At 38.6% G+C, this 22,878-nt stretch overlaps 2 protein-coding genes across 11 annotated transcripts in view; one reads left to right on the top strand and one right to left on the bottom strand.

Moving 5' to 3' along the window:
* Positions 1-7,273, top strand: part of LOC122557344 (serine/threonine-protein kinase PAK 3) — a 244,078-nt gene extending 236,805 nt beyond the window's left edge. For all 6 annotated transcript variants that reach the window (XM_087991933.1, XM_043704954.2, XM_043704956.2 and 3 more), the window contains 2 exons: positions 332-469; positions 2,822-7,273. In XM_087991933.1, coding sequence (XP_087848059.1) covers positions 332-469; positions 2,822-2,908 — 225 coding nt within the window. In that variant the 3' untranslated portion in view covers positions 2,909-7,273. The remainder of the gene's footprint in view (positions 1-331; positions 470-2,821) is intronic.
* Positions 7,274-11,248: 3,975 nt separating this feature from the next.
* The window catches only part of LOC122557343 (calpain-5-like), a 161,294-nt gene continuing 149,664 nt past the window's right edge, over positions 11,249-22,878 (bottom strand). For all 5 annotated transcript variants that reach the window (XM_087991939.1, XM_087991937.1, XM_087991941.1 and 2 more), the window contains one exon: positions 11,249-18,908. In XM_087991939.1, the coding sequence (XP_087848065.1) occupies positions 18,729-18,908 (180 nt within the window). In that variant the 3' untranslated portion in view covers positions 11,249-18,728. The remainder of the gene's footprint in view (positions 18,909-22,878) is intronic.

Raw genomic sequence — 22,878 nt, forward strand, 5'->3', positions numbered from 1 at the left:
GCACATTGCTGAATCTGTACCGGCAAATCAAAGGGACATTAATAACTACACACCCTTTAAAGTTGTAGGGAGGGTGGCACAGAGTGGAGTCTGTCTTTTTTCCAGCTTCCCACAGCATGTGCTAAAGAGATGATGCAGTTCAACCCCACAACTCTCTAATCCACCTTACCTAATTGTTTTACCAGTACATACTATTTAAAGAGAAGCTTTTTGTATCGAATTGGATTCCTGTGGTAAATTTCACCTTTACTTTTTATGGATGTCAAAACTTTAACTATCCTTAAAACTCTGTATTAATGCCTCTTCTGTTTGTGGTGCTTTTGATTGTTAGGCCTTGTATTTGATTGCTACCAATGGGACTCCAGAACTGCAGAACCCAGAGAAACTCTCAGGAGTCTTCAGGGACTTCCTCAATCGCTGCTTAGAAATGGATGTGGAGCGGCGGGGCTCAGCCAAGGAGCTTCTACAGGTTTTGTAACAAACATTTCATCAATTAACTTTCCAGATAAAGTACTTGTGGCAAAGTATTTGGGGAGAAATGACTCCTTATACAGGTACTGTTTGAGTGTCGAGGTAGAGACACATTATTGGGTAGAGTAGAGGCAGTTTAACTCTACGCTGTCTATCAGAGAAAACCTAATCTGGGATAACACTGTTATCGTGAACTGGACTTTATTCAATTGTTGTCATCCTGACATCATTCTCAATTCTAGCTTGGGATCCTGGAAGTGATGCCATTATCCCAGGGGCAGTCAATTACAAAAACTGACCTCATTTACACATTCAGATGCCTTGTATATGTTGTAATTGTACCAGCCTCCACCACTTCCCCTGGCAGCTCATTCCATACCCGCACCAGTCCCTGCATGAAAAAGTTGCTCCTTGGGTCCCTTGTAAATCTTTCACCTCTTGCCCTAAATGCCCTCCAGTTCTGGACACCCCACCCCATGGAAAATACCTTGTCTATTTACCCAATCTATGCCCCTCCGCCCTGATTTTATAAACCTCTGAGGTCACCCCCTCAGCCTCAGATGCTCCAGGGAAAATAGTCCCAGCCTATTCAGCCTCTCCCTTTAGCTCAAACCCTCCAACCCTGGCAACATCCTTGTAAATCTTTTCTGAACCCTTTCAAGTTGAAAGGCTAAGAAGGATATGGGCCAAGTGCTGGCAAATGGGACAAGATTAATTTAGGATATCTGGTCGACATGGATGAATTGGACCAAAGGATCTGTTTCCATGCTGTACATTTCTATGTCTCTGTGACTCTAAGAACCCCAGTTAGGTACAGTAGCTATGTTCCAGCATCAGGAAGTCTATTCAGCATGAGAGGAGGCCGCTTTTGAACTGTGGGTGCTCCAAGGGGCCAATATCTCGTGCTAATGTGTCATCCTCACTAGTTGGCAACACATACTGTTTCAGCAGGTAGACCATTAGAAGACATGTCAGTCATAAAGTCAGAGATGTCTGTAGGATGGAAAGATGCCAATCAAAAACAACCACCTAACTATTCTAATCCCATTTTCTAGCACTTGGCCCATAGCCTTGTATGGCTTGGCATTGCTAGTTGATATCTAAGTACCACTTAAATGTTTTGAGGATTTCTACCTGTATGGCCCTTATAGCATTTCAGATACTACCAAGCCGTGGGGGGAAAAAAGATTCCTCACATCCCCTCAAAACCTTCTGCCCCTTAAATCCCTGCTCTCAGTCAGTGATCCCTCCACGAAGGGACAAACTTCCTTTCAGTCTATTCTGACTGTCCCTGATAATTTTAAACATTTTCATCATTCAGGGAGTGGTAGGGAGGCATATGAAGATGGTGGTGGGGACATGCAGCTGACCAGTGTATTTCTGTTGAGACCATTAGCCATTCCCCTTCTCCACAGTGCAGACAATATTCAGTCCTGTATACCAGTAACAGAGACTGCTCTGTTCTCCAACATGACTCTGGTTATTGTAAGCTGCACAATTTTAACAATTACAAACCTCTTTAAATACATCTTTTGGAACCCTCTAGCTTTTCATTGCACCAAGTAATCATGAAATATGCAGGCTGATACAAGGTTCTGGAACATTTTGCCTATTCAGTTGATTATTTTTAAGTTTATTTTGATCTTTAGCTTTACAATTGTTTACACATTTTCTAAACCCTGCCCTATCTTATGAGGGATTAATTCCTTACTCACCTGCACAGTGTTGATACATAAAGCTTCCCATTGTGTGCACCATTTCAGCCACAAGGAAGCATGACACACATGTTTGTGGTGGTTACAGAAAAGTAGAAAGTCATCCATATGCACAAGCAGGTTTCCCTCTGTACTTCCAACACAGCTTAGATCGCAAAGTGGGAACAACTCCAAGACGATTCAAAGCTAATGTCACCCTTGGATCACAGAATCCCTACAGTGTGGAAGCAGGCCATTCAGTCCATCGGGTCCAAACCGACCCTCTGAAGAGCATACCACTCAGACCCATCGCTCCACTCGATCCATGTAATCCTGCATTTCCTGTGGCCAATTCACCTAACCTGCACATTTTTGGTTTAAAAACTTCTCGCTTCAAATAAGAAATTATTTGGGATAAAGATGTTTTGAAGAAGAAACAATATCAAAACTATTTTTTTCATACACAACTTGCTTTTTCCACTGAAGTGTTCTCTTGCTCTGTTTGTTCATTTTTATCACACTGTTCAGCTTTATATGGTCACCCGATTATTGCAAACTCTGAACTGTTTCTTCTCCATTTTTTTTACAAAATTGATAAGTTGCTCATGTTGCCTGTTCTTAACTTGATACCAATTAAATTATGGTTTTTCTTCCAGCATCCATTTTTGAAATTTGCAAAGCCACTGTCAAGTCTCACACCTCTGATAATTGCAGCTAAGGAGGCAGTTAAAAACAACCGTTAGAGCAAGGGATGGATTCCATCAACACCCCTCTCTCCCTCCTGCCTTCAAAGAGGGGATAACCAGAGCTGGACAGTGTCTCACCTGGAGAAACCTCGAGCTCTTTCCGCTTCAGGACAGAGAAAGCTAGCACAGCGGTGGGGTATTACAATGATGTCTCTTCTCATCTTAACACCTTGTCCCATCTGAAGTCTTGATTTTAAAACAGAGTTGCCCATATTGAAATGGCATTGTGGTGTTTTTCTTTACTTTTCACTTCTCTCCTCCCAGCATAAATTTTTCATTTTTTTTTACAAATGTTTGGCCATTTTGAGGGTCTAAGTAGAGACTTGACACATTTGTAAAATATCAAGGCTTAATAACAAGGCTGTAAACTAGCAATCGAGCGAAGCCTTTTGGAAACATTTGTTTTGACAAACGAAAACAGCTCTTCAGGAATTGCCCGTGATTGTGAAGTAAATGTCTGGGTATTTTAATGTTCCAGTGGGTACTAAACCATGCCATGCTTCCAAAAGAGAGATGCTCTGTCAGACTAAAAAAAAGAGGCCTTAAGTTCTTTGGTATTGCTTTATAACACATTCACGGTTCTGTGACAAATGAAGTTTTCATTCTTTTGTGTATATATATATTTTTTACAGGTTTCAAGTCTATCTCTTAATATTCCTTTAGTATATACTCTTAATATTTATTGGTACGGGAGCTGGAACTATTGGGTTTTCTGTTGGATATCTTGATATTTTTGTTTCCCAATCACCTGCAGTATTCTGGAAAGGTTCCATTTTTTACACTTTGGAAAGCTGTTCAGTAAGCGCAGGTGTGGATTGTTGAAATAATGGAAACCATTCCTAGCAAAGGGGCAATCCATGTGTCCTGACACAATCGCTGTAAGAAGGATAGGATCCCAAATGTTGTTCAAATGGAGAAAGGCCAAATCCTCTTATGTTGATTTTGTTTCAATGATGGACTTCATTTTGCAATGAATCTTAGAAAGGTTGGAGTAGAAGTATTTTATGTCTGTGTGTGTATGTGTGTGCGGGTGTGTCCATATACAGTATTTGTTTTATCCTCAATTTTCTAAGTTATTTTTCCAGGAAACCAGATATCTAACAATAATGAAACAATATGAATTGAAATGAACAGTGAGTTAGTCAGTCACTCTTTCTGCTTCTACCCAAGCAAGTCTCAAACAGAAGTAGAACTTTCGACCGATTGCTCGATTCAGACTTGACAAACAAAACTCCATGACTTGCAGTATCCAAATTGTAGTGGAAAAACTAGAATCTGGTTTTGTTTCTCAAATTCACTCACCAGATGTGAGCATCACTGGATTGGCCAGTATTTATTGCCCATCCCCAATTTCATTATATAAACTTGAAAATCTGGCTCATTTCAGTCAGAAAACACCACTATCTTGTTCTTTTCAATAATAAAATGGTTTCTCAAGCCTTCGTGAACTGTTTACAGACACTTCAATTTACATTTTGCACTGAATTATTTTAATTTCTTATTTTCTAAAGAGCTGACATGTTCAAGGAAAAAGTTAGTACTGTGGGGCAATGAAAATGAAAGTAACTCTATGTAATGTGCAGTTTCTGATCCCCAAATGGTCCATTTGGAGGATATCAATCCCAGAGTGAGGTCTCACAATATCGTGAATCCTCATATGATCCTCTAAATTACTAGACTGATGTGAGGCTCCTCTTATAGGTCATTAAAAGGAAAATTGTGTAATTCTGTCCTGAGATGGAGTAAAAGGTGTCTCCATTGGTTTGAAAAACAGACCAAAGACATTGATACTGACATTGGGAAGTAACCATGCACTGTGGAGATCGTTTGCTTTTTTTAGTCACATAAAACTCCATTTCCATTATTAATGGATGAATAGAGGCCTCCAATGAAGAGTCATGTCACTTGAAACACCCAGTGTTTATATCCGTCGACCTTTTTGCAAACAAAATGTAATATTATGCAGAATAAGCAACACAATATCTGTTTTTCTAGTACAGCTCATAAAAGTTAGGAACTGTGCTTTCTTATTTAAAGCAGTGAGGAGAATACTGCAGGCCTTCCCCACTGCTCCTGATGTAATCGCCCCTTATCTTTGGTGAAATCACTGGTAGTGTCACTGGTGACATTTCCAAGCGTTACCCCCCACTCTATCCCAAGGCACACCACTAGCCAACAACCGTAGTTTAAATGTATCACAAGTGAATGATCACCGAACATTGCTGCACATACCTTCATCAGTGGAAGAATTATTTTGATTAACTTTAAATACATCAAAGGAGTGACTTGAATTTTTTTTTTCTCTGTGGTGTCTTGATGACAAGTGATGATGAGGGGTTGCTACCTTGAAATCTGAAACGCAGCAGAAAATCGAATATACCCAATGTGATTCAAGGTATTGGTGATAGTATGAACATGTGCTGAAGGGATATCTGTAACATACACATACATTTATGACCTAGAATATGCAAACCCTAATATATTGAGCTTATACATCAATATTTCTAGTTAATTTCTGAGTTAGAGACCCTATATGAGACATATTGAGACAAGGGAGGAGGGACAAGTTGCTTCACATTACTTTTCCGTTGTTCTTAGAAATTGAGGAAACCAAACTTCTTTTTAATAAACTCTCATGAACTGTTTTTCAAAACATTCTGTGGAGCCCTTCGCACAAGTTTCAGAAAAATCATTTAATCGTTTTTGGTAAATTCATAAAAATTGAAATATTTCTGAGAAAGCTATCAATCAGTAAATGTTTGAGCTGTTGCTAAGATATTGAGAATCTGGGATCTTGTTAGTGATTCTAGTATAGATGAGTTATAACTCAGTCACTCCAAATAAACCACATTTAAAAAACTAACCAAAAACAAGGATTTTTCTTTTCCAGTTTTAGCATATAAAATTTCAGTGGGAGGTTGCAGCAATGTTTTGCTTTTTAATTTTATTTTTCTTCCCTTAAGGGAAAGATTTATTTTGATTTCTAAAGTTTTTACCCAAAAGCAATGGAATGCTGCAACATGATTAAAATTTCTAACATTTCATTTCTTGTCTGGAAAAGCAATTGCCCTTTTTTTTACAAAAGGAAATTTAGTTAAGTGCAGTCCCAATGTAGTACGTATCCATGCAGCATAAGGCTCAGTAACCAGTCTGTGCAAAATTAGCTGATCACAGTACAGATGCTTTAGTTAACCACAGCACTTATCTTTGGCGCTATGGAGTGGTGAGGGGTAAAATCAGTGTCCTGTTGCTGATTGTTGTCTGCTGAAAAGGATGTGTGCCTCATCCTCTGGTGAAGACAGAATCAGGCAGTGCTGTGATCTACTGACAGTCTTTTTATCTGCTGACACTGTCCAGGCTTGCAGTGAAAGATGAGTAAGCTCTGATGCCTTTTAATGGTATTCTAGCCTGACATTGTGCCACCAGGCAAGGGCAGGAGCTGGATAACAGAATGCCTTTTGTTTTAAAATGCAGGAGTACTTTCTTTTAAGAATAGAACAACTGACCAATTCCTCATGTTAGTTGATCATTTAAGAATTTCGTTTTGGTCATCTAGCCTGCCTCACCAGTCCCATCGTAGCAAATGCCTATATTTTTAAAAGATAAAGAAACTGCTAATAGTAAACATTCCACAAATACCTTGATTTCAGAGGCGTAAGCCAAAACTGAAGCAATTTTTTTTTAGATGCGCCTTCCTTAAGTGAGAGCCATTCCACTGTTTTTGCTTTTCCTTTTGTAATTGTTTGGCAATGAGAGTTGCCATCACCTTCCCCTTAAACCATCTTTAAAAAAATCACTCATGTTCATTTAAATGTATAAAAAAATTTAATGGTAGTTAACCAGAGTATTTTAAGAATAATTCCAAGAGACGCTGAATGTTATACATTCAAATCATAGGAAAATAAGAGCTGGAATAAGATGGAATATTGCTGTTCAATGTGTCATGACACCTTTTCGTTTCTACTTCTTTGATCGTATGTCCACTTTCGGAAGAAGTGTTATCTGTGCATTTGATGTGAAATCTCTTCTACTGTGAAAACGATTTTTGTAAAAGGTACTCTGGATTTTTTTTCCTTTTGACACTTTTAAAATTTAATTTGGGGAAATGCTGGAAATGACTTTGTTGCGCACACAATCCCAGACCTCAGCATTCAGCTATGTTGTTGGTTGGTTATGTTTTGTTTTCATTTTTTTTGTTCCGTCTGGTCTCAATGTTTCAGACGAGTCGAAGCAATAGACGTAATTCATTTAAACTGTGGATTGTGCATGAATAGTGTCTTTAGTGTAAAAAACAAAAACCACAAAAAAAATTGGAGTTTGAAGCTTTGACCTAAAGTATTGCAAATAAAAATCATTTAAATGATATAATACTGTGCCATGCTCATTTGTAATTTTTAACCTTTTTTAGTTGTTGTAAAATAGACACTTGCATGTTGTAAATTATGGAAAATCTCTGTGAGGAACTATGTTAAAATAACTCTTCTGACTACAATGTATCAACCTTGGAACTAGGCCATAACCAGATTTCAAATTGAACTGATTAATGCTAAAGTTGTGGTGCGGTGGTAGTGTTCCTATCTCTGGATCAGAAAACCTGGGTTAAATTCCCACCTGTTTCTGTTGTGTGACATAACACATTTGTACAGGTTAACTGCACACATTTTTAAAAATTCAAAAATTTCAGAAAGATCAATGGATTATGTGAAACATTATGTTTTAGTATCCCTCCCTCTAATTCGGGGACTTGGAAATTGATTGGAGCTAAGGCCAGGAACAAAATGGTGCCCCATGCTCTGTTCAGTCAAACATCCAATCCATTGAAACTCTTGAGGGTTATTTAAAAATTCCAGTATGACTTCCATGAAGAACCAGTTGGATTGACGTCAGGACAATGGAAGAAAGAGCAGAAATTGTCTAAGAGGTCCAAGGACAGCAGAAAATGATTCCCAGGATAAGATTAGTTCTGGAAGGTGTGTTTTGGAGGGGGCGTGATGGTGTTTGAATGTAACTTTCAGTGCCAGGATGCACGTACAACCACAAAGACACCTTGTGGTGCTCATCAGATTATGACTGCCGTTGATTCATGATTCTGCATAAAAGGATAACTTGTTAACTTACTATGGCTTCCTTTACACAGGTTGCAGACTCCCACCAGAACTATGTGGGCCTCCTGAAGTGAAAAGTTAAAAGGCTGATTTAAAGTAGTCTCCTGCCTGTCTGAGGTAGCAAAGTCTTCCCAGGACTGTTAGGCTGCTGCTACTTACTGTTATCAGAAGATAGGCTATCACACTTGTCTATCTTACTCTATACTTTCTCATCCACTGTAACTTGTCTATAGCTACTCTGTTACATCCATCATCCAATTACACTGAGGTCAACCATTCTTTCTTCTGCCCTTCACTTTGTCCTTTAGAAGACCCTGGTCAAACCCTAAAGATCTGATCGATCAAATACTGACATTTTATTTTCTTAGATGCTGCTTTTTTTTAATAACTCCTGTAATTTAAATACTTTTTATCTTATGGATTTTTTTTTTAGTGTATACCTTAGCATCCACATCCCTGAAGTCTCCGTTTCCATCACACTTGGTCACTTTTTATCCAGGTTTTTGAAGCTCACAGGAAAGTAGAGAGAATGGAGCATCTTATGAATTTTCTTGGAAACAAATTCTTTCACAAAAAGAATTCTGGCTATCTCTTCTTCTAATTCTGCACTACATCTGTCAGTGTCCGTTATTATTTGACTAAACAAACAAACAGCTTGGTTAGAGCCAATGTGACATTGTCCACTTAAATTTTCACTTTTTATGTATTCCTTCTAATGACCACTATTCTTGTATTTTTTGTGCTTGTACTTAATTCATAATCTAAACTTACAGGTTTAACTTGATCTACAACATGCTGTCAGGCTCTTAGACTTCTACAAGAAACACTCTGTCATCAGCATAGTGAGTTTATGCCTTTGCCTTCAATTTTTACCCTGGAACTACATCTGATTCTTGGAATACTTGTCATGTGCAGACAGTTATGAGCTGCATTATAATGACAAAGGGCAGGAAAACAGTATGGTTCACCCCATTTTCTTTATTCATTCTCAAAATGTGGTCTGTATTTATTGTCCATCCCTATTTGTCCAGAAGCCAGTTGAGAATCAACCACATTGCTAAGGGTCTGGAGTCACTTGCAGGTCAGATCAGAGAAGAACAGCAAGTTTTTTTCCCTTAAAGGACATGATTGAACCAGACAGGTCGTTGTAACAATTGACAATGGCTTCATAGTCAGCATATAATACTTAATTCCAGACTCTTTAGTTGAATTCAAGTTCCACAATCTGCTATGGTGAGATCCAAAATCAGGTCCCCATAAAATTACCTACGTCTCCGAATTAATAGTCAAGTAATAATATCACTAGGCCATCACTTCCCAAAATGTTCCCTACCATCTGTCCCTTTATTATAGGAAGGATGGGAACACATTGGAGAGAGTGCAGAAGTGTCTTACAAGAATGGTTCCAGAGATAAAGAACTTCATATGAGGATTGACTGAAGAAATTGGGATTGCTTTCTTTGGAGAGAAGAAGGCTAAGAGGAGTTTAAAAAAAAAATCAGTGGGCTGAATAGAGTAAATGGGAGAAACTTCCCATTCATAAAAGGAATGAGAACAAGAGGGCATAGCTTTGAGGTTATCTACAAAAGAAGCAAGGGTGAAGTGAGGGAATACTTTTTCACCATCTACCACAGTGGGATTTGAAACCAAGACCACAGAAAACTTCTTGCATCCTGGAGTATTGTGCACAGTTTTGGACCCCTTATTTGAGGAAAGATGTAGTGGCATTTAGACAGTTCATAGGAGGTTCCGTAGATTGATCCCAGAGATGACGGGTTTGTCGTATGAAGAGATGGAACAGTTTAAGCCTAAACCTTCTGGAATTTAGAAAAATGAGGGGAGATCAAATTGAGGTAATCAAGATGATAAAATGTGTGGATAAAATAGAATTGGAGTGGATGCTTCTTCTTGTGGGGTGTTCCAGGATGAGAGGTCATATCTTAGTATAAGGGGGTAGCAAATTTAAAACAAAGTTGGGGAGAAACTATTTCACCCAAAGCTTTCTGAATCTATGGAATTTGTTACCCCAAAGTGCGATGGATGCTGGGACAGAGAGTAAATTTAAGGAGGAGTTAGACATATTTTTAATTTGGTAAAGGGTTGAAGGGGTATGGAGAGAAAGCCGGAAAATAGGGGGTGAGGAGCATATCAGCCACGGTCAAATGGCAGGGCAGACTCAATGGGCCAAATGGCCTAATTCTGCTCCTATATCTTATGAACTTATTAAAAGTCAAGCAATTAGTTAGAATATGGAAAGTATTGTCTCAATGTTGTGGAGGCAGGGGAAGGCAGTTGAGGCATTCAAGAGGACATTGTATGATTATTTGGATAAATGTAATGTACAAGAGAACATGGGAAAGCAGGAGATTGGCCCTGGGTTATGAGGCTTATTTGACGAGCTGGTGCAGGCATAATGGGCTGAAGGACCTCCTTCTGCACAGTAATAATTCTGTGATACCACTGGGCTTTGTGAGAAAAGAGTTAACTTTGAAAACTAACATTGTTTAGTGGGTTTCCATGTAGATATCTCTGTAAAGAATAATAAAACCTGTCTTTATTAATAAAAAGTTAAACATATTATTGGGAATATATCAATTGTACTCTTGACCTCCCAAACACTCTTCATTTCAGAGCAATTAGCAAGAGATAATTACCTATTTCCTGTAAAAATGAGTATCATATCTTAGATATTCCAGGTTGGAGTGAAACTTTTGTGATAAGCCCTTGAGAACAAATGATCTTAAATTTATACAATACCTTATTATCTCCTTAGAAGACAAGACGTATGACAGAGTTTGAAAATCGATGTTTCGGGCATAAGCCCTTTATCAGGATGAAGGACTTATGCTCAAAACGTTGATTCTCCTGCTCCTCGGATGCTACCTGACCAGCTGTGCTTTTCCAGCACCACATTCTCAACTCTGATCTCCAGCATTTGCAGTCCTCACTTTCTCCTGTATGATGGAGTATATGTGTCCAGATCTTGCTGAAATCATTAGCAATTGTCCAGTCAAGGCTTAATTAGCGATTTAAAGATTTAACATTTTCTCTGTTTTTCACCTATTGACCAAGTGTGCAATTCCATATATTTTTCTTATAATCTTGTCAATTTGTCCTGTTACCTTTTAAAGGTAAACCGACATTGAATGTTGCAGCTTCAGAACAGAGATGGTTTTCTTCCATCTATTAAATGAGTTAGAAATATTATTTCAATTTACACACATTATTTTAAGGATTTTGTTCATTTTATTCATTGAAAACAAAATCAAAAAGTACAAGTAATAGCTATATAATAATTAATTCTGGTCCTTTGGAGACCATTTACAATTCACACAAACCTCAACTCTTGCTAGTATGTTTAATGTCATATAATACTGCAAGTAAAATTTCTAAGAGAAATTTAATGATTTTCTCTTATCTCCAAAGTAAAAGTTGTATGATTACAATGTAACATTACAATCTGTCAGCCTAACCTGATCAACTATATTGTAAAACAAGCTCAAGCTCATTCTAGATTTGACAATTAGATACCGTTTCAAAACTCTGAGGTCAAATAAGTAATAACCACAACAAGGTGGTAGCCTTGAAGTTTCACCCAACCTGTCCAAAATTAAATAGCTCCGTTCAACTCAGATTTAGAAAATACTATTGTAAACTTAGGTGTGAGTCTCTTTCCCAATTTCAGTCAATCTGACCTGCTCAGTGTCTATAATGAATCCTTTCAAGCATGTGTTACTATTATTTATTAGTATTATCATTAAAAGAATCATGATTTTAATAAAATGCTTTGCATTATTTATTTCTATTTAAGTATGCTCATTATAAACAAGATATTTGTAGGCAATTTGCAAGGAATGTTGAAACAAATGAATCCTGTCCAGTTGTCAACATAGTTTAACGGCTAGTTAGAAATGTGTACGTGTCTCTTACAGTTCTGAGTGGGACTGGGCACATTGCTGGCTACTCTCTTTGTGCACCATGTGGATAGAATCCTTCTGATTCCTGTGGCAGGACTGCTGGTTCCCTCTGGAATTTCTGGCAGGAATTTGAACCCTCCATCTGCTTCTCATGCCAAGCAACCAATCTGCAGACTGACTGTCCTGACTAGCAGTCCCGTCCATCAGGGTGCTTAGCTCTGCTGCCCTCACAGCGCCAGGGACCTGGGTTAGATTGTCCATTGGAGTTTTTGTGTTCTGCCTGTCTCTGCATGGGTTTCCGCCTGAGTCCAAAGATGTGCAGGTTAGGTGGATTGGCCAAGCTATATTGTCCTGTATTGTCTAGGGATGTGTAGGCTAGATGGATTTGCCCTCGGAAATGCAGTGTCATGGGGAGTCTGGATCTGGGTGGGATGCTGTCCAGAGTGTTGGTTCAGACTTGATGGATCGAATGGCTTCTATCTGCATTGTAGGGATTCTATGATTCTACAAGTCATTTCCTGTGCTTTGCTGGTGATTTTCCTTGCAATAGGGCAGAACAGAGTGTGTCCGCCTCATCCATGTCTCTGGGTGGGATAAAATTATAGTCCAATCACCTGAAGAAGGAACAGTGCTCCGACAGCTAGCGCTTCCAAATATAACCAGGTGTTGTGTGATTTTTAATTTGGTCGACCCCAGTCCAACACTGGCACCTCTACATCTGGGTGGGGTCAAATGGATACTGCTCTCCGTGGTCAGTCTCCACTCTCTTCATTTGCCCCACCCCTCAAAGATTGGGACTGCCAGTGGGAAGGGCCAGCCCTGGGGTCTCACATGCTTTAGCCGGCCCAGTTAGCTTGGTCCTCTAAGCAATTTTTGTTTTGAAAAATATAGTTTCTTTATGAAATCTAAAAAATGTATTAATTATTTGTGGGCCACCCAGATGCCTTCAAATTGAGAGGCCTTTGTGCTCACCTCTCAGCTCGTCTGCCGGGCTTGGTGCAGTTTATTTAATTGAACAGAGAGAACCAGGAAAACTGGTCCCTGCTTTGTCTGCCTACAACTGAGGGCTCAGAACCTGGACCTCTATTTAGCTTCAATATAGGTGTCCCAAAAACTGCTGGAAAATCCTGTCCCAACCATTTGACTTGATGCCAGAATCCCAAACTCAGACAACACTGGCAAGCTCTTCAGTGGCCACTCTGCAAACAGCAAAAATACCCCGAACCTGTGCTAATTCTCAGGCACTGTTGCTCAATGACTTTCACTCCAGAGCTATTGGTGGAGGTGCTACCAGAGGTCTTTGGATTTTTTTTAATTACCAGCTTATGAGTATGGCCAAGAAGAAAGGACCAGCTGATCTGGCTATGGGAACATTTGGTGCAGTTCTTCCTGGTATGCAACATCACCCCATGAAATGGACATTGAGCTCAGAGGGGTAGCTCTGTGAGGAGAAACCGAGGAGGTGGGTAAAAGATATCCCAGACCTTATGTAAGTAGATGGATGTCAGCGAATTGTGATGGTCTACTTGCACTTCAATCTTCCTATCCCAACATGCACTCCCTGTCCTCTACTGTCGCATTGCAATGTTTCCTTCCTCAAATTTCTAGAATAAAGTCACAATCACTTAGAGAGTGTGGTGGCTCAGTGGTTAACACAGCTGCCTCACAGAGCCAGGGACCCAGGTTCGATTACAGCCTCAGGTGACTGTCTGTGTGGAGTTTGCACATTCTCCCTGTCTCTGCGTGGATTTCCTCCAGGTGTCCGGTTTCCTCCCACAATCCAAAGCTGTGCAGGTTAGGTGAAGTGGCCAAGCTAAATTGCCCATAGTGTTCAGGGATGTATAGGTAAGGTGCATTAGTCAGGGGTAATGTAAAGTAATTGGAGTAGGGGAATGGGTCTGGGTGGGATACTCTTTGGAGAGTCGGTATAGACTTGTTTGGCCAAAGGGCCTTTCCCACACTCTAGGGTTTTCTATCAAAAACTTTCACAAAACATCTTTTATACAGCAACACATCCAATTCTAAAAACAATTCCCTGTTGTGCATTCCCTTAATGCTTGACTTGTAGATGCTTTTGTCTGTCCTAATACTTTACGCACTCCTCTGGCAGCAACATGGCTGGTGGAAACAAGCAGCCTTTTAGTAAGGCAGACATTTAGACCCTACTGGCACAAGGTTAGACTGCTGCACCTTGGCACGAGTGGGAGAAGTCTGGGCTGGCTAGTTGAACAGCAATAGCCAGTTCATTGGTAAAGTAACAATATTGGAGCATGAATGCTGTTTCCCTGGGAGAGGAGGCCACATTTAGATACTGTGTACAATTCTGGTTGCTCTGCTATATGAACGATGTTGTTAAACTGGAAAGAGTGCAAAAAACATTTTACATGGATGTTACCAAGACTTGAAGATTTGAGTTATAAGGAGAAGGTGGATAGGTTGTGTTGGGCCCCACCAGTTCTCTAATTTTCTAATGTTGTGGCCCTCCTCTGCAAGACTGTCTTTGAGTTGTGTGACACTATGCTATAGCCTACCAGTGTAAATCCCTGCAGACTTGCTGAGGTGATTAGAAACAAAAACCTCAGAAGGAAGATCACTGGACCCAAAATGTTAACACCGATTTCTCTTCACAGATACTGCCAGACCTGCTGACCTTTTCAAGTAACTTCTGTTTTCATTTCTGATGTACAGCATCTGCAGTTCCTTCGGTTTTTGCTGAGGTGGTTAGATGCACATGTGATGCTGAGAGCACTGCTAAGTGTGTGAGGGTGAGGGCCGTGTATGACGTGCTGCTGGGTAAATGATAGAGTTGTGGTAGATTGAACAGTGGAAGAAATTGGTCGGGTTGTGAGCATGAAATGTACTGTGCTGTGATGATATGGTGATCCTCAGGATAACCTCACCATGACCAGTCAGCTTTCCCTAGAGAGAAAGAACAATGGTGACTTTTACTCACTTTCTAATGGGTGTGGGATGGTTGCAAATTGTAACCCCTATATCCAAAAACAGGACCTTCTGATTTCTAGACCATAAAACTTAAGTATATTATGTTTACATTTTAAATGTATCAATGTTGCAATTGCTATTTTTGCATTAAAATAGATTATTTTGATTCTATTTGAATTTTCTAAGTTTACAGATGGATGCTTTCTAAATGATATGAGTTTTAATTTTTTGGTGTTTAGCAGAAAGTACGTCCATGGAAAGGTCCAATCCAGATTGATTTATAGGTTTTCCACGAGTGTAACTGAGTGCAAGAGCTCAAGAGCCCTGTATTATTGATTTATCTCTGACCTCTCCAGTTTGCTAAGGCTTCCTGCAGCTAAATTCCCAGACTGATTGCCTTCAAGTTTTCATTGAAGGGAGTCCTATAGGATCACAACATCTTCAAACATTTGTACCTTGTCAAATTGACACAAATGATAATATCCACAAGTACCTTGTAAAACAGCATAGGGAGTTTAAAATGTCACATCAATAAAAAGGCTCATGTAGTTCGTTTGGAGCTACCTTCTATTTCGTTTGTCAATTTTCTTCACTTTAATTCTCCCTTAAATATCATGAAGGCTACAACTCTGGTTTCAAAGACAGGTGCACCTCTTTAGTTATTTATGCAACTGGTTATTCTTTATGGCGAAGCTGAAACAATAATACCGCTAACGTAGAGGGACATTGCAGCAAATCACCACACATTCTGAAAGGACTCCATGAGTAGCGGTGAGTAAGAACCTGGCTAATTTTGTTTCATCTTAACAAGGTATGCTGAGGCAGCATCTATTCCCCTCCTTATTACTTTGCTGAAATTCACTAACACAACGAAGGAATTGAGCCAAGCATCTTCTGATTTTAAATTAATCAGCCTGACACCACTGAATGCCTTTACAGAACACTCTCTCATTCGTTGAAATGGATGGGTCATTGTTGCTGTTCCAAGTTGTTAACCAAAGTCCTTATATTCTGATATATTAAAAAATATTTTTCTTTTCTATATATATTATGCTGATTTTCACTTGACATTAAACTTTTATTATGTGAAAGGTAGAAGAATTTACTAAATATTTGAAATCATTACAATGTGATTTTGTTGACTAAGTTGTGATGCTTCTTTATATTTCCTATGCGATTCAAATGTGCGCTGTTTCATTAATTCATCTGTTCAAATGTTTTTCTTCTAAAACAAATAAGGTACCTAAGATCTATTGCAAAACTGAAAGTAATATTTATGTGGTAATATATTGTAGTAAATTGATCCAGTAGATATCCTTTACAGCTTTGTTTCCAAGTCTATAAACTAGATAGTCTCCAAGGCTATAAACTAGATTTCTTCACGTCACAACAGATAAAATGCAAACCATCTATCTAGAAATGACCAGTTACAATCTTCAATGCTTGCATTTGAAAATAAAGTACCTTCAAAGCTACTTTTATGTTAATGCATTGTAAAAGATATAGAAAAGAAAGTAACAAGCAACATTGTGCCTTACAAATGCCAAGCAATGGCCATCTCCAACAAGGGAGAAACTAACTGCTTCTCCTAGACATTCAGTAGCATTACCTTCACTGAAACCCATCGTCAGCATCCAATATGTTGCCAGAAACTCAACTGACTAAAAAATTAATAGTGGAAAATTAGAGTACAAAAGTTATCCATAAATTTATAAACAGATGGTAAGAGTTTCTATAGATATGTTTAAAAGAAGAGTTAATAAAAACAAATTTTCTTCCAATAGAATCTGAATCTGTAGAATTAATGTTGGAAAATAAGGACATGGCAGGCGAATTGAATAGTTATTTTGTTTCTATCTTCACTACATAAGTAATACATATGATAGAAGTTATTTCCCAGAAACAGCGATAAATCAATAAATGGAAGAGATAGAGGAAGTCAGAAAAATCACAATTACCAGAGAAATGGCATTTGGTACATTGTTGGAACAATGGACTGACAAGTGCTCCTGTCCTGAAGGACTTAATCCATAGGTCTTAAAAGACGTAGCTAGCGAAATAGTTGATGCATGGTTTTAAATTTCAAAAACATCCTTGATTTGGGCATAGTCCCATTGGACAATAGCAAATATAACTCTTATTCAAAAAAGGAGGTAGGTGGAATGCAGAAAATTACAGACGCATTAGATAAACATCTGTCATAGGGACAATGCTAGAAGTTATGATTAAAGACTTTGTGGCAGGGCACTTGGTTTTCACTGTAATTGTGCAAGTCAAGATGGTTTTGTGAAAGGGAAGGCATGTTTGACAAATCTATTGGCGTGCTTTGAGGAAGTACTTTGTTATAGAGATGGGGAACTGATGCATGTACTGCATTTACATTCCTAGAAGCCATTTGAAAAAGTTCCAGCTTAAAAGTTATCATGGAAAATAAAAACTCATGATAGTTGGGATAACAGGCTTGCTGGCTAACAGGAAGCAAGGTAGGTGTAAATGGGTCTTTTTCAAGTTGACAAGATATAATGAGTGGTGCGCCATGGGCATCAATGCTGGGTTGAAAGTGGCTACCAGTTATGGGCCTTGAAAGTCTATGTAGATGGAAACAAAATTAATGCTGAGTCCTAGTTCTATATATTTTCACAAGAGGAAACATCTTCTCCACACCTACCCTGTCAAGACTCCTCCTAATCTTTTATGTTTGAGGCATCACTTCCAACTATTCTAAACTCCAGTTTGTACAAGCCTATCCTGTCTAACATTTCCTTACAAGACAACCCACTCATTCCCGGTATTAGTCTGATAAACTTTCTCTGAACTGATTCCAATACATCCACATCCTTCTTTAAATCAGGTGAACAATACTGTGTTAAGTGCTCCAAATGCAGTCTCAGTAATCCTCTGTGTGACTGAAGCATAATCTTCCTACTTTGCATTCAAAATATTTTGTATGCTCCTTAGTTTGTATTATTATCTGAGCATACACATTAGGAGCAGGAATAGATTATTTGGCCTTCATGTCTGCTGCACGTTTTGATAAGATTAAGACTGATCTGATTGTAGTCTCTACAATTCTATTACACTATATGCTCTATGTGAAGATAAAGTATACTAGTTTGATTAATGTGAGTCCAATCATAAATGCTGATCAATTCATTATTCCTAACTGTGAATTAAGTCTTTTCCAACAGATGCTGACTCATTCTGTGCTTGAAAGGTGTCCAAATCGAAGAGACAGTTATCCAGCTTCTATGAAATGCTCATGCACTTGATGGCTATAAACAGATAAAGAGCCGTGTATATTAGCTTCGATTAACATTAAGATTCACCATCAAATTAGATGAAAGGAGTCACAAGAAATAAAATCCAAAAAGGTAGAAGGTACAGTTGACTCAAAAGTTTAACATATTTATAACATATTAAATCAGTTTCGGAGTAAGCTTATTAATCTCCTTCAGAAGATAACATGTAATTGACACTGAGAAAGGATCAGAAATATGACATTTTTATAGGAAATTAGGGATGCATGCCTTTCACAATCATGCCTGCTTATACAGGTTCATTTTGTGAAATTCTTTTGAACTAATAATAATTATAAACTGACAGATTATAATAAAAAGTGTAAACTTTTGGTCACTGCTATCTCAAGATAATTAATACTGATATTTATTCTCTTAAACTATGGTAAATTTGGAATTATTTTCTTTTTGGGATTGTCATTGGGGAGAGAGTGGGAAAAGTGTGCAAACACATTTCTTTCATGTAGCTCTTCAAATTTTCAAACTGTTACAAAGAAACAAAAGAATGTGGATAAAATTCTGCTCTGCAGCAATGTTATTTTGACATTCTTCATTTTCAAAATGCCGCAAGGTTGTTGCTGCTGGTGACAGTGATGGTGATGTAGCTTGGCATTTCACTTTCCTGTCTGTCCTTTGTCTGAAGTTGCAGGATCTGCTGTCTGCTAGAGTTATCTTGGGATTCTTCAAGGGTCACCTCACCAATTAATGTATCACATATTTTGTTGCTGTTCCAGATCTGTGAACAAGAAAGTGATTGTTTTTTTTAAGTTAGTTGTTGAATTAAGATTTTTATTCCATCTTTTGCATCTGATTCACCATGAAGGATGTGGAAAGTGAATCAATACAGTGCTACAGCATAATGATTCTTGAAAAAGATATTGAAGTAGTTATCATACATGGAAGAGGGAAGCTTGCTGAGAATATTATCATCTGCATAGTTTGATGAACATGGAATTATCAGGGATACATCTACAAGGGGTAAAGGAAGAAAAGTCACAGTTACGTAGAAATTTAACTCAACTGTTTTTTGCTTCATTGTTAACTGTTAGAATCCATCAAACCTGACAAACTGTTCTTGAAATTGTATGATATAACACATTTCAACACTGACACTGTAACAGAAGACTAACTAGTTAGGGTTCAATAATTTTTCTCATGGCTTCTAAAATTTAATAGTCATGTAGTATTAACTTTGTGTCTTTCTCCACAGATGTGCCATAGCTGCTGAGTGTTTCTCCAGCATTTTCTACTTTTATTTACATTTCATTGCCATGTCTAAACATTAAGAAATAAAAAAGATTACATCAGATATATGGCCCAGATATTCCCCCCCTTCCTCTAGCTTATCTCTCCACGCTTCAGACTCACTGCCTTTATTCCTGATGAAGGGCTTTTGCCCGAAACGTTGATTTCGAAGCTCCTTGGATGCTGCCTGAACTGCTGTGCTCTTCCAGCACCACTAATCCAGATATAGGTAACTCAGCCCAATCAATCCATACCATTGTTCATTCTGCATTTTAGCCCACATCTATCTTTTCTTGCTTAAATCTACCATTGAACCCCTTCTCCATTGTATTTTTGTCAAGTTGCCTCTGGTGGGTTTATCCATCGAGTCCACCAGTGTATTGTTAACAGAACATATTTTTCTTATACCCTGTTGACCATCACTTTAGACATTTTCTCATTAATTAATATTGTCACAAAGCTGGTCCTACTTTCGAAAACCTGTTCCCTTTCTCAAGGATACTGCGTCGTTGGTTTTTTCTCAGAATCGTCATAAAACACTCCGGGCTCTGAAATGGCTGGGTTTGGTACAGAGATAAAAGAGTATTGGAGGTCTCTTGTTTATAAATAAACAGATGAGACTTTTGGCCAAGGCTTTTATGTTTTTAGAAGGAACCTGTGTAAGTCAAGTGGGTATTGCCAGCTCTCAAGCTGAGCAGTTTAGTTCAGAACTTGGTTAGGAGTTCACCTGTGAGCTGTGTGGAAATAGGCTGCTAGACTCTCTCTCCTTCTGCCCTTCTAACTTCGACCTGTAAGCATTTGTTTAATTTTTACTGTGTTTCGGGGGGTTTGTTTATTGGGACTGTTGTGCATATTCGGAGCAGCATAATTAAGTCTTGTTTGGATAGTCTGAGCTCTGTGGGTATTCTTTACTCTGTCCTTTGTATTTCATTCCAAAATTTTTTGGATAAATTTTTATCTGTTTTGAAACTTGGTAGTCAACAAGGCTAATTTACTCTGCCTGCTTAAGAATGTTTTGAGTTGTTTGGCCTAGTCCATAACAGATTTGGGCTCTTTGCGGGATTTTAAAACAGCAAGTGGTAAGTGCTAGTGTCTTTATTTTGGGTGTTGGTTTGGTTGGGTGGACAAAGCTTGGGATAGTAATGGCTCTTATAGTCACCAAGATAATTTTGTATGTGGACAAGGTGACGCAGTAGATTTGCAAAAAGTGAATAAGACCAAGTTGCTGGAATTAGCGGACAAGCTAGAGTTGGAGCTGCCTGTGATGAAAGGAGAGATAATTACAGCAATAGCTCAGCATTTAAACTTGCTGGAAAAACCATCAGAATCTATGGAGATGGCAAGAATTCTACTGCAAATGAAGCAGCTTGAGTTAGAGACAAGAGATAAGGAAAAGGCAGTGGAGTTGAAACAGTTTGAGTTATGATTAGAAGCAGAAGAGACAGAAAACAAAGAGAGCGTTTGAATTTCAGAAATTGACACTTAAAAAGGGAAGTCTGCTTAAAAGGCTGGAGATAAAGGCTGAAAGTAACCTTAGCGAAGAAGAAGTAGTCCAAACTCATGTGGAAGAGCAGAGAGTTAAAACAGCAAGGTTAGCAGCTGAAGGAGCTGATGATTATGAGTTGGTCCATAAAACTTGGTTTGGCTTCCAGAATCAATTGCTGTCCATGAGGGCTAGAAATTGGGTCAAAGAGAAATCCTCATATGGAAATGGAAAGGTAGATCTCACTGACGATTATAAAGAGAACTTACCACAGGGTAAAAAGGAAACCCTTGAGGGGAACAATGAAGTTAAAAGTTAAAAGTGTTTTCATTATAATAAATTGAGCCACATAAAATCACAGTGTTGGTGGGTTAGAAGAAAATCAGATGTAGGAAAACAGGATACGTTTTGTTGGCATGGTAACAGAAAGCCCAATGGAAGCTAGAAAGCCAAATCAGAGGTTGATTAAGGAGGAAGTGCCAGATCTGCCTGAAAAATATACATGCAAAGGTAAAGTTTATTCACATAAGTCAGGAGTAGCAGGTAAAGAGGTTACAATATTAAGGGACACAGGATCCTCTCAGTCTGTGATTCTGAAGGATAAGGAGATATGTACTTCTGAAGGATTATTGCCAGAAAAGGTACTGGTAACAGGAATCCATGGTGAGACAAAAAGTGCTCATTTATATAAAGTGGGGCTAGAATATCCAGAGAAGAGTGGAGTACTGGGCAAACTCTCAACTCCTGGAATATAATTTGTCCTTGCAAATTATATAGCTGATTCACTGGTAGGTGCGCTGCTTATCCTAGTTGAACAGCCAGTGGAGACTCAGGCAGTTGAAGCGCTGCAGGAGTCTTATTTGGAGATTTCCCAGATTGTTTCTTAACAAGGTCACAGAGGCACCAGCTGAAGCAGGAGAGATCAAAAGCCACAGATAAGGAAGCCAAAAGCTTCAGAGGCTTTTTTGATCAGATAAGTGGGACAGAGCAGGAGCAAATAGGTAAACATGCAAGTATCTTTAGCTTAGCTAAAGCTTATTGAGTTACAGCAGAATGATTAGAACTTAAAAGAGTTGTATCAAAAGGCATTTGCAGAGGAGAGTGAATTCATCCCTGTGTGTTATTACTTAACAAATGATGTCTTAATGAGGAAATGGAGAACATCACATTCAAGTGGGTGAGAAATGGGCAGAAGTTCATCAAATTGTTTTACCAGTACGGTTTAGAAAGGATGTTCTGCAAATGGTCCATGAGCTACCACCTGGAGGTCATTTAGGGGTGAGGTAAACACAGGCTAAAGTACAAAGACATTTTTACTGGCCTGCACTACACAAGGATGTAGTTGAATTTTGCCAGACATGTCATACATGTGAGCTAATCAGAAAACCACAGGCAGTAATAAAACCTGCACCATTAATACCTATTCCAACATTTGAGGAATCTTTCGCAAGAGCCTTGATTGATTGCATAGGTTCCCTACCTCAATGAAAAAGTGGGAATAAGTATTTATTAACAATAATGGATGTATCGACTAGATTTCCAGAGGCAATCCCATTGTGCAACATCATAGCTAAAAGGGTTGAAGAATTACTCAATTTTCTTTGGTAGATACAGACTACCAATACAGATCCAGTCAGATCAAGGTCAAACTTCACATCCAAACTACTCAAGAAGGTTATGGATAACTTGGAAGTAAAGCAATTCAAATCTACTGCGTACCATCCAGAATCGCAGGGAGCACTAGAGAGATGGCATCAAACACTAAAGACCATTTTGAGGGCTTATGGTCAGGACTATCCAGATGCTTGGGATAAGGGAATTCTGTTTGTACTTTTTGCGATCAGAGATGCACCAAATGAATTGATCAAATTCAGTCCAACTGAATTAATCTTTATGTATGAAATAAGATGACCATTAAAGTTGATTAAGGAGAAATTAGTAAGTCAGAATTCAGAGACCAGCCACTTGGACTATGTGT

Source organism: Chiloscyllium plagiosum, unplaced genomic scaffold (genome assembly GCF_037043375.1).
Source record: "Chiloscyllium plagiosum isolate Xiang-an unplaced genomic scaffold, Cpla_swu_hap1 HiC_scaffold_11, whole genome shotgun sequence".
NCBI lineage: Eukaryota > Metazoa > Chordata > Chondrichthyes > Orectolobiformes > Hemiscylliidae > Chiloscyllium > Chiloscyllium plagiosum.